Source organism: Ovis canadensis, chromosome 21 (assembly GCF_042477335.2).
Source record: "Ovis canadensis isolate MfBH-ARS-UI-01 breed Bighorn chromosome 21, ARS-UI_OviCan_v2, whole genome shotgun sequence".
In the NCBI taxonomy this organism is placed as follows: Eukaryota; Metazoa; Chordata; class Mammalia; order Artiodactyla; family Bovidae; genus Ovis; species Ovis canadensis.
Window position 1 is genome coordinate 33,201,372 of NC_091265.1, and position 12,693 is coordinate 33,214,064.

At 46.9% G+C, this 12,693-nt stretch overlaps 1 protein-coding gene across 4 annotated transcripts in view; it reads left to right on the forward strand.

The window, feature by feature from the left end:
• TENM4 (teneurin transmembrane protein 4) overlaps positions 1–12,693 on the forward strand; it is an 844,684-nt gene that overhangs the window by 813,188 nt on the left and 18,803 nt on the right. For all 4 annotated transcript variants that reach the window (XM_069564905.1, XM_069564907.1, XM_069564908.1 and 1 more), the window contains 2 exons: positions 7,220–7,392; positions 12,152–12,387. In XM_069564905.1, coding sequence (XP_069421006.1) covers positions 7,220–7,392; positions 12,152–12,387 — 409 coding nt within the window. The remainder of the gene's footprint in view (positions 1–7,219; positions 7,393–12,151; positions 12,388–12,693) is intronic.

Below are 12,693 nucleotides of genomic sequence, written 5' to 3' on the forward strand. Positions count from 1 at the left end.
CTGAGCCTCAGTTTCACTGGTTGTGAAATGGTGACAGTCATGTTCACCTCCAAAGATGGCTGTGAGCACAGTGCTCCATACCTAAAATGTACTGTATGAATATTAGTGAACTTTCCCTTCCTCATACAGAAGGTGAGGGGTAACAGGGGTGGAGTGCTTAATTATTCTCACCCTAGCTCTTGAAAAAACAATATCTACTATTCATTCACTCATCCGAGAAATATGTACTGAGTGCCTTTTACATGCTGGCTCCTGCAACAGGCACTAAGAATACAAACAAGGTCCCTGCCTTCATGGAGCTTATATTCTAGTAGGAAAAGAGACAATAAACAGGTAAGCAGGTAAACAGGATGTGAAGTGAAAACAGTAAAATAAGATAATGCAGGGGCCCCCAACCTCCAGGATCTATTGCCCAGTGATCTGAGGTGGAGCTGATGTATTTACAGTAGAATAAAGTGCATGATCTGTGTAACATGCTTGAACCATCCTGAAACCATCCCCTGCCCCCAGTCTGTGGAAAAGCTGTCTTCCGCGAAACTGATCCCTCGTGCTGAAAAGGTTGGGGACTGCTGATTGATGTGATCAAGATGGGCGGACCCATCAGAACAGGTGACCAGAGAAGGCCTTGCTGAAATAATAACATTTGAACTAAAACATGAGTAATAAAAGGAACTAGCCCTATCAAGGTTAGAAGGAAGAGCATTCCCAGCGAAGGAGACAGTCAGCATGAGCACCCCGAGCCTGGTTTGAACTCAGCGTGTTCAGAAGCAAATGGAATGGAAGGCAGACAGTATGAAGGAATAGGCTTCAAGGTAAAGTTGGGGAAAGCAGGGAAAGAAAAAAGAATGAGCAGACCATTCTATCTACACTCACTCATTCACATTATTGAGCATCTAGTGTATGGAAAATTCTTCAAGAGGTGGAAATACCAGACCACCTGATCTGCCTCCTGAGAAATCTGTATGCAGGTCAAGAAGCAACAGTTAGAATTAGATGTGGAACAGCAGACTGGTTCCCAAATCGGGAAAGGAGTACATCAAGGAGTATATTGTCACCCTGATTATTTAACTTATATGCAGAGTACATTATGCGAAATGTTGGGCTGGATAAAGCACAAGCTGGAATCAAGATTGCTGGAAATATCAATAACCGCAGATATGCAGATGACACCACCCTTATGGCAGAAAGCAAAGAAGCGCTAAAGAGCCTCTTAAAACTCAACATTCAGAAAACTAAGATCATGGCATCCAATCCCATCACTTCTTGGCAAATAGTTGGGGAAACAAGGGAAAGAGTGACAGACTTTATCTTCTTGGGCTCCAAAATCACTGCAGATGGTGACTGCAGCCATGAAATTAAAAGACGCTGCTCCTTGGAAGGAAAGCTATGACCAACCTAGACAGCATATTGAAAAGCAAAGGCATTACTTGGCCAACAAAGGTCCGTCTAGTCAAAGCTGTGGTTTTTCCAGTAGTCATGTATGGATGTGAGAGTTGGACTAAAAAGAAAGCTGAGCACTGAAGAATTGATGCTTTTGAACTATGGCGTTGGCAAAGACTCTTGAGAGTCTCTTGGACTGCAAAGAGATCCAACCAGTCAATCCTAAAGGAAATCTGTCCTGGGTGTTCATTGGAAGGATTGATGCTGAGGCTGAAACTCCAATACTTTGGCCACCTGATGCAAAGAACTGACTCATTGAAAAAGACCCTGATGCTGAGAAAGATTGAAGCTGGGAGGAGAAGGGATGACAGAGGATGAGATGGTTGGATGGTATCTTTGACTTGATGAACATGAGTTTGATCAAGCTCCAAGAGTTGGTGATGGACAGGGAAGCCCAGCGTGCTGCAGTCCATGGGGTCACAAAGAGTCAGACACAACTGAGCGACTGAACTGAACTCTATGCCAGGCACTCCCCTAAGTGCTAGGGATACACCAGTGACCGAACAGAAGTGCTTCCCTCAGGGAGTTGACAGTCTAGTGAGGGCAATCTCATGGGGTCCCGCAGTCGCTGGAAAGAACTGGCATTGAAATCTGTTACCTTGTTTGATCTTCACAGTATCTCCCTGAGACAGGTATTATTACCCACATCTTACAGAGGAGAATTCAGAGGCACACAAAGGTTATGCTGTATAACCTGCCTGAAATAATAAATTTGTGATGGGGGTTGGATGGTTAACAGGGGACAGAACTGAGTGCCTGCCTCTAGGGTTGCGTTGCTAGCAAGTGTAGAGCCTAGATTTGAAGCCTAAACCACCTGGCTCCAAGGACCTTCCCACAGCGACCTGTCCCTTCTGTTCTTCTGTGATTGGAAGAAAATTGGCCAGTAATTTAAGTAAAGTTGCAACAGATGTATCTAAACCATTGGCCAGAAGTCCTCCCTCGTGGGATCAGAATCCAGGCACTGCAAATAGAGACCTGTCTCCAGCATCCTGCTGGGAAACACCTGCATCCTTTCCCTTAGCAACTGGGTAGCAGAAAGGGAAAGGGACACTGAGGCGGCCACGGGGCAAAGGTCAAGCTCCAGAGAATGGGTAGCCACAGCTCCTCCCCGCAGAGGCAGAAGCAGCAGTGTTCGGATGGGATAATCGCAGGAATTGATCAGGTGGCAGAGAGAGCCAGTGGCCTTTCTCAAGCTCCAGAAAGTGGTGAAATGAGTGAATACGAGACAAGAAAATTCTATAAATGGGCTGTGCTGTTTGATGTTCATTTAATTAAGACATTCAGTCCTAATGGAAAATATGAGGAGTGGAAATTACTGCTTTTTGACCATCTCCTAGAAAGCCAGATCTTGATGGCATCCAGCCTTTTCATCGTATCGTCTTCAGGCTCAATTTAATTATGTATTACAGGCCACCTTCGATAATAATTACAATTGTCTGCCTTTTTGCAAAGCCTCTTTCTAGCTTGGAAGCTAAAACTCTGGGGAGATGCCAACGGAGATTGCTCAAGCATCGTTTAGTGAAAGCGGCTGTTTCCATATTTGTGCACCCAGCAGATGTTTATCAGGGACCTACTGTGTGTCAGGCCTCTGTAGGTCCTGCAGGGGGTGGCATGTGAGTGCGTCATGGTCTCTCTTCTCTAAAGAAGCAGAGAAGAGGCCTTGCACATGCAGTCCTGCGTTCACTTATCTGTTCAGCCATCATCTCTCTCCCAGCCCCCATGCTGGGGAAGCTGAGATGAACTGAAGGCCGGTCCTCCAGGGTCCCGCGGCTGGCAGATGCTGGAATCCAGATTCCCAGCCTGACTGTCTGACCTCACGATCCTGTCCTAACTCAGGTGCTCCAAGGCCAAAGCGGGAGACAAGTTGTCCATCAGCTGTTGTGATGCAGAGGGCACATTCCGGAGGATCACTGGGAGAAGAAGGGATGGGAGACCTGTAGGGGGTGGTGTTTGAGCAGGGCCTTGATAGAAGTAGCATCAAGGTGACATGAAATTCTCCAGGCAAGAATACTGGAGTGGGTAGCCATACCTTTCTCCAGGAGATCTTCCATACTGAGGAATTAAACCCAGGTCTCCTGCATTGCAGGCAGATTCTTAACCATCTGAGCCGCCAGGGAAATCCAGTGAATAATCTATCAAGTCAAAATTGTAAGACTGCAGAACTCCTTTTTAAGTATTTTTCATGGTGTAATAAAATCTTTTTTATCCAGTTAGGCCAGGAAATTAGATTAATAAAGAGTGTGTACATGGATCATAGGTGTTCAAAGAACCAGACTAGAACAGCATACCCATCCCGTGAAACTGACAGACTGAAACGGATCTTCCTGTTACCTTCCAAGATGACTGGGGATCTGACAGCACTCAGCTTGCTCGTAGACTGCAGTTAAAGGGACAGAACGGGGTTTATGTTGGAGGGGTGGGGGGTTAGCGGGGAGTCTTGATTTGGGGCTCAAAAATTTGGGATGCTCTAGTGATATTTAGCCTACAGGTTGTTATTGGCAGATGTCCTCTAAATGAGACACTTCTAAAATTACCAGCAATTAAAAAGTCCTCTTCCCCAAGGTGGCCATGCTCATGAGGCATTACTTGCCTTGTCACAGCACTTTTCTTTTCTTCTTTTTTTTAATGTATGTATTTGGCTGGGGTCTTAGTTGCAGAACTGGCGGGCCCAGTAGCTATGGCCCGTGGGCTTAGTCGCCCCCGGGTACATGGGGTCTTAGCTCCCCGACCAGGGATGGAACCCACGCCCACTGCATTGCAAGGCAGATTCTTTACCACTGGACCACTAGGGAAGTCCCGTCACAGCACTTTTCTGATGATGAATATCATCCATGTTAGTTATTCAAAATCTTGAGACTATAAAATGCATATAAAGAAGCAACTAAAACCCCCTTTAATTCTACCTCCTAGAGATAGCCACTGCAAAGATTTTTGTGAAATTCCTTCCTGTTTAAATTTCCAGCAGCCATAAAGGGCTAAAAAGCACACCAGCCTCTCCCAGAGTTAACAGGAGCAGAGCTGTGAGCTCCTCCAGGTGAGAGAGGCCTTAAGACAGACAGCCCAGATCTTTAACCCGAGAGCACCCTCAGTGGTCTTTCGGAGTCATGCCCTCACCCACTCTGAGGGGCACTCTGCACCTCTCACCCTCCATTCCAGGTCAGGCCTCACCGCTGCTCCCCGCTGAGCCAGACTGACCTCCCCTAACAAGAACCCGACTCGGTACAGAGAGAGAAAAATGAGAGAATCATGACAGGAAACAGTTTTCCAAACCCTTTAACTGCCTCTGAAAGTGAAAGTTGCTCAGTCATGTCTGACTCTTTGCAACCCCATGGACTGTACAGTCCATGGAATTCTCTAGGCTGGGATACTGGAGTGTGTAGCCTTTCCCTTCTCCAAGGGATTGTCCCAACCCAGGGATCGAAGCAAGGTCTCCTGCATTGCAGGCAGATTCTTTAACAGCTGAGCCACCAGGGAACTGCCTCTCCAAGAACCCAAAGGACTGATACGTTCGCACAGCCTGGCCCCGCCACCCCCAGGCCTGAGGAATACGGTTGCAACCCTTGCTTTTCTTGCCATCATGGAAAGGGCATCCGTTCGCCTTCCTCAGACCTCAGCACTGAAGATTCAGCTCTCCCAAAGCCCCTTGGCCCTCCCTCTAAAGTCAGTCTTGAGTCGAGGACTGGGATGATTCACTCAAAAGACCTTCACCAATACCTCCTCTGTGGCAGACTGTGCCTGAGACTGTTATCATTCCGTGATCAGTGCCAGCCAGCCATGGGGACAGAAAGAGCGGGTGGATGGCAGAACCCACGCAGCATCCAAATCTGACCTTGAGCAGAAAATTGCTCAGGAAAGGTCTGCCTGGGCTCACCTACCAAGTCTCACCTGAAACCATACGAGCTGCAGGAACCCAGGGGCCCATCAGGAAGCCAGGCCCAGCTGAAGGAATCAGGAGAAGAGCCAGGATGGAGCTAAACTTTCAGGCCTCGTTTCACCATAGTTAAAACCCTTTGCTCAGGTGCCCAGAGAACAGCTTTACCCCAGTATAAAAAGCTGAGCAGAAAGAGAAGTCCCGTGGGAGACCCGGAGTACATGAGGGAGACGTATACAGCTGAACCCACGCTGCAGGCTTGAGCCTGAGCAGAAGTCAGAAATATGAGCACCTGAGTGAAGAGCTTTATGCCCATTCATCTGCACGCATGCCAAGTCACTTATGCCCATTCACCTGCACACGTGCTAAGTCACTTCAGTCGTGTCCAGCTTTTTGTGATCCCGTGGACTGTAGCCTGCCAGGTTCCTCTGTCCATGGAATTCTCCAGGCAAGAACACTGGAGTGGGTTGCCATGCCGTCCTCCAGGGGACCTTCCCCACCCAGGGATCAAACCTGTGCTTCCTGCATTGGCAGGCAGGTTCTTTACTGCTAGCACCACCTGATATGCCCATGCCCATTCACATGCAAGTCCAGAAAGGCTCTTCAAACCTACCTGTGAGTAGCCAGCTCCCTGCCGTCTGCCAGCCACTGTGTAGCAGGTAGGAAAGCACACGCCATGGACACTTGCAAACAGATTGTCTGGAAACCCTCTGAAGACAGAGAAGCAAGGGTTGGCTTGGAAGCAGAGAGATCTAAGTCTAGATTTCGACTCTATCACCCTTAGCTGTGTGACCTGGAGCGAGTGACTTCACTTTCTGAGTGTCCTCCAAAAAAGAGCTAATCTGTGTCTTTTAGACTAGTTGTGAGGGTTAAGGGAAAGAATGTATGAAAGTACTAGCACCATATCTGAATGCCATATTGTGGGGGCTGAAAAAATTTCAGTTATTTCTTTTATCATCAGAAGAATGGGAAAGAGAATTGAGATTCACTTGTGATGCTTTAGAAAGACCACACCAGAGCAAAGCTGTGGGTTTTGAGCGCTGTTTGGTGCCAGATGTGAAATCCAGTTGTGAAGGGGTTACAGGAACCCACCTGTCTAGTCCCCTTCTGTGGCAGCAGAATCCTGGTCTGAATTCAAAGTCCCCTTTTCCCAGGCTCTGTGGCTTCCTAGGAAGCCCCATCTCTAGTGCTGGTCAGGAGGAACCTGTTTAACCAGTTCTTGGTTGTGGGGGAGGGTAGTGGGGGGAGGTTTGAGAAGGTATTCAAGCATCTGCTTTGACCCCTTGCCTCTGGGAGTCGCCCAGCTCTGAGACTCTGGATCATCCATCTCAGGTGTGTGTGTGTGTGGTGTGGTGTGTGTGTGCACATATGCACGTGCTAAGTCATGTGCAGCTCTTTGTGGCCCCATGTGAACTGTATGCAGCCCACCAGGCTCCTCTATCCATGAGATTCTCCAGGCAAGAATACTGGAATGGGTTGCCACTTCCTCCTCCAGGGGATCTTGCTGATACAGGGACTGAACCCGCATCTCTTAGGTCTCCTGTGTTGGCAAGCAGAATCTTTACCGCTAGCGCTACCTGGGCCACCATCATCTGGCTCTTAGTGAGTGAATATTAGTTCATAGCAACAAGTCACTTCCACACGTTGCTCACAGGAATCCTGGAGGGTGGGGAGGGTATCTCCACTCTACAGAATTAGCAAAGGAAGACTCAAGAGAGAGAAGTTGTCTGCCTGCAGCTGAATATCAGCAGGTGGAGTTGTGTCCAAGGAGATGCTGGAGACGTGGAAATGTATCTGAGCAGAAAGAAAAGTGGAACATGCAAAGCCATGGCATCAGGTAGAACAAGCCAGGCTCCAGCAGTGGCACCAGTATATCTCTGTTACTCAGAGCCACCCCTTGGTTTTCAGGTACGACAGCTTTGGCCGCCTGACAAACGTGACCTTCCCAACCGGCCAGGTGAGCAGTTTCCGAAGTGATACAGACAGCTCAGTGCATGTCCAGGTGGAGACCTCCAGCAAGGACGATGTCACCATAACCACCAACCTGTCTGCCTCCGGTGCCTTCTATACACTGCTGCAAGGTAAGCCAGCCGGGGGACTGGGGACTTGGAGACAGTGGGGTGGGGAGGCCCCGTTTGGAGAAGGATGACACGAGAAACGAGCTGCTACTGCTGCAGCTGCCAAGAACAGAAAAGCGTGGCAACTGGTTTCTCACTGTATCACCACCTCATTTGCAAAACACACCAGCCTGAGCCCTGCAGAGTCTCTCCCCCAAGCTTCAGAGTAATAGTTCATTGTCTCATCCCATTATCAGCAGAACAAAGGGTAGAGAATCCATTAGCTGCTAATCCAGGTGACCTCGCTGTTCTGCCATCCCAGTGGCTCCCAGATTAAAGACGGACTCTCACTCTGGTGCCTGGCAAGGACAAAGGACAAGAATAATTAAAGGACAAGAATAATTGCAGCTAATTCTGAAAGGGATTTGGGCCTTGGAGAAGGCCTCCCTGAGTCTCGGGTGAGAGTGCCTTGTTCCTCTTCTAGGAGTCTGTGGAGAAGAGACCCTTCTCTGTGTCCATCAGATAAACCCTGATATGAGTTGATCTTTTAGCTTCAGATAAATCACAAAGAAGTAACCTTGCTGTGAACTGTTTGCCACAATTGTTCTCACGGGGCATGGTGACCCACAGTGGAGCTTGTAGCTTTGTTGGGCTTAGTAAGCATGAAAGAAAAGAGGGATCACTAGGGAAGGTCTTATTTGATGTTTTTCCCTGGCGTACTCCCCAAAGCTTTGACACAAAGCCCCAAAGAGTCTTGGTCTGAGAGTCAAAGCCCGAATTCTAGCCCTGACTCTGCCACCCCATCACCATGGCCCTCAAGTTTCTACTCTGGGGAAAGAAGGCAAACGAGAGCCATGGTGGATGGTGCCCTGCACCTGCTGTGCCAGCTCCGGAGTGGACCGGGTGGAGTCACTCTTCTCTGATCCTCAGTTTCTGGGTCTGGGAAATGGGGCTGAATTACAAGTCCTACTTCCTAGGGTTGCTCAGACAGTTTTTTCAGACAACAAACAGAGGGACTGGCATGGGCCAGGCACATAGTACTGCTTGGGAAGTACTTGTTGGATTAATTAATTAACAGGCACTTTGATTTACCATAAGAGAATAACCATGTAATTCCACAAACATTTTTATCCCAACTGTAGTCCTATGCCTTTAACAAAACTCAAAGGACAGTATCAGTTTTCAATCAAAGAAAGAGAAATCAAGCCCTGGGATTCCTTCTCCACCAAGCACCTTTAGCAATGGGTTGGGACAGACCCTAGGTATTTATGCGCCGACTGGGTTATTTCCAAGAAAAGGTACCGATTCCTAGCCAGCCAGGGTTCTGGCCGACCAAGAACGAGAGGGCAGCTGATGACACACAAACATCTTATCCTTCAAACCTGTTTTCTTCCCCATGATTAAGAATTGCCTCTTCTGCTCCATACGTCTAAGCCGGCTTGCAGCATTTTTCTCAAAAGTTAATGCAGGCCTTCTAATAGTTAGACAATTTTTTAAAATTCAAAAGTGACACATCTCCTCGGTTTTAAAATGTACCATCAATTTAATAACAACTTTTCAGGTGGAGGGAGTTGGGAGACTCACTGCTGAAAATCCATACGAGGACTTAAGACACATTCCAATTTCAGAAACATTAAAATGTGAAAAGTCCATCTCAGAATCCAGGAAAGCTCAAACCTCTTTTTCCTCTTTGGTACCTCTGCCAAGCTCTCTTTCCTCATTTCATACCAGGCTCAGATGCTTGGTTTTGCAGCTGCTTCAGTAGAGTCTTTGTCAAAAAAGCTCGTTCGGTTTCATCTTATGTCTGAACTATGGGAAGAAATAAGAAGCAGCTTCTAAAAAGCAGCAGCCTTGGGAAATCACAGCTCACATTAAACAGGGATCGTTTTGAGATGGGGCCTCTGCAGATGCTATTCCATCTGCAGGCACCATTAATGGACATATGTGGATTCAGCAAGGAACAGCTTTAAAAGATAAATTGACACAGGCTCTTTCACTGTTCAAAGGGAGATTGTCAGTGAATAATGCATGGCAAGTCTGAGGCAGATTTTAGAATTCTGCGTGTGTGGGAGAGAAGGGGAGAACGATGGTGGGGGGAGGGAATGGGAGGGAGAAAGGCCAATCTGATGCCATTCTCACAGGGAAGACTCAGTGAGGGTTCCCTGCAGAAACCACTGTATCCTCATTGCTTGACACAGCCCAGTGTATACCTGGTCTGATCCAGCAAATGTTTACTGAGTGCATGCAATAATAACAACGATAGCTAATGTTTCGAGCACTTATTCTGTGTGAAGTATATTTTTAGTATTTTATATTCATCATCCTTTTTAAATCCTCACAACAACCCTCTGAGGTATGATTAATATCTCCAGTTTTCCAGATGAAGATAATGAGGCATCGAGAGGTTAAGAGGCTTATCCAAAGTCACACAACTAGTAGGTGTTTGGACCCAGACAAATAGGCTCTAGGACACATTCTCTTAAGCATGAATCTGCAGGCAAAGGGGAGCTATGGAAGGACCATGATTGGTACTAGAAAAGTTCACTCTGGCAAGTATTTAAATGGGGCAGAGGAGATGGAGGAAAGATGATGAAAGACAGATGTGACAGTGACCAGCACAGCACCTGGCACACGCAACTAGTGATCACTGACATTTACGTGACACACACTAGAGGCTGACGCTCTTCTCAATCTTCATGGTCATGCTCCCACTTAATCCCCAGAGGTAACAGTACAACTGTGATCCCTAATGAACAGATAAAGAAACAGAGGCCTGAAAGCCTAAGGAATTTGCCCAAGGTCTTGCAGGAAGAGAGCAGCAGAGGCAGGGCTTGAGTCCAGGAGGTCTGGCTCCAAAGTTTGTGCTCTCAGTCTCTGCGCTAGTGTGTTTCACTGTTCACTAGGTCATGACCAACCTAGACAGCATATTAAAAAGGCAGAGACATTACTTTGCCAACAAAGGTCCATCTAGTCAAGGCTATGGTTTTTCCAGTGGTCATGTATGGATATGAGAGTTGGACCATAAAGAAAGCTGAGCACCGAAGAATTAATGCTTTTGAACTGTGGTGTTGGAGAAGATTCTTGAGAGTCCCTTGGACTGCAAGGAGATCCAACCAGTCCATCTTATAGGAGATCAGTCCTGGGTGTTCATTGGAAAGACTGATGCTGAAGCTGAAACTCCAATACTTTGGCCACCTGATGCAAAGAACTGACTCGTTTGAAAAGCCCCTGATGCTGGGAAAGATTGAAGGTGGGAGGAGAAGGGGACGACAAAGGATGAGATGGTTGGATGGCATCACCAACTCAATGGACATGAGTTTGAGTAAACTCCAGGAGTTGGTGATGGACAGGGAGGCCCAGCGTGCTGCAGTCCATGGGGTCACAAAGAGTCGGACATGACTGAGCAACTGAACTGAACTGAAGTGTTTGAGAGCTCATTCACTCACAGAGTGGTGAACCCCTGCACCACTCAGCTGCAGGACCACTGTTGAGACCTGGAAAGAGGCTAAGGAGGGGGAGGCTTTCGTTCTAACCAGAGGAACAAGGGAAGCTTCTGGGAAGAGATGACGTTTACACAGAGCCTTGAAGGAAGGGCTTGGGTTTGCATTTATTAAACAGAGGGGCAGTGCAGACAGAAGCAGCAGCTGACAGAGGACAAGAAGAAGGTGACTGCAGTAAAAACTCAGGTTTTTCCATTTTTAGAAAAGAACACAGTGTGCATTTTACAGCTGAAATTTACTTTTTCTCCAGAAGGTTCTATTAGCTACAGATCCTAATTAGAAATCAGGTTTAAAATTTCAAAATTAAGTCTACTTTTAATTCATTGTCATATATATACACATATATGTGTCATATATGTATATATATATGACAGTGATTTAAAACATATGTATTTGGCATTCTGTCACTGATTTACATATTGGAGCTATTTTTCACCTTATTGTAAAGAGTGTTGTTACCATAGTGGGAATGCCTTAAAAATGATCAACCCTTTGCTCTAGGACTCCTACTTTTAGGAGTCTATTTTGATTAATAAACCAAAGTGAAGACATTGATTTATCCAAAAAGTATATTTGTAATAAATATATAATTCACATACTATTAAAGAGTATAATTCAGTGGTTTTCAGTATATGTACAAAGTTGTGCAACCATTACCACTATCTAATTTCAGAAATTTTTTTTATCACCCCCAAAAGGAAACCCTATAGTCATTAGCAGTCATACCCCTTTCTCCCTTTCCCCACTACTTGCTCTCTACAAGTTGGCCTTTTGCAGACATTGCATATATACGGACTGATTCATATATCAGGCCTTTTGTGCCTGACTTCTTTCACTTTAGCATAATGTTTAACAGATATTTATTTGCAGTGTTATAATCATGCAAAAATAGAAATAATCAGAATATCTATTTGAGGACCAATTGAATAAGTTCTGCTATTTCCATATAATGGCATTGCATATACTCATTACGAAAAATGTTATGAACATATTCAACAATAAAATAACAGCAATCAGTAAAAACTCTATAAGCAGCCATTTTTAACCGTAATGTATTCAGAAATATTGTGAAATCAGGGAACATACCAAAATATGTACAGTAGTTTCCTTTGGAGATTGAGCTCACGGACCTCCATATATTTCTCTCCTGTTCTTCAATGATAGTGCTTTGTTTCTGTGGTCAGAAACGTAAGCATATTTGAAGACCACACCCCTGCCTCTGCTGTACAGCTCCGCCCCTCCTCAGCCCTCCTAAACAGAGTCCCCCCTCATCTGTCCCTCAGACCAGGTTCGGAACAGCTACTTCATCGGAGCCGACGGCTCCCTGCGGCTGCTGCTGGCCAACGGCATGGAGGTGGCCCTGCAGACGGAGCCCCACCTGCTGGCCGGGACCGTCAACCCCACCGTGGGCAAGAGGAACGTCACCCTGCCCATCGACAACGGCCTCAACCTGGTGGAGTGGCGGCAGCGCAAGGAGCAGGCTCGCGGCCAGGTCACCGTCTTCGGGCGCCGGCTTCGGGTGAGCAAGGCCTCCCAGCAGGGGTGGCTGAGTCCTGGGGGGCCAGGGAGGAGGAGGACTCAGAACTGGGCTCCTGTCTGGAAGCTGACACTAGAGGAGATGGTGCTCCCGGGCCTCCGTTTCTTCACCCACAAAAGGGAACATGTTAAGCAAGTGTACATAATCAGAGTCTCATGTATTTTTCACTTGTGCTAGAGAAACGATCCCTGGTTTGATGTTAGTCAGTTCTGAGTTGGGTTTCCAGCTTCCGCTGTTTCCTGAGTGCATTTGGGCAAATCCATCACCTCGTAAAGCTTCAATTTCATT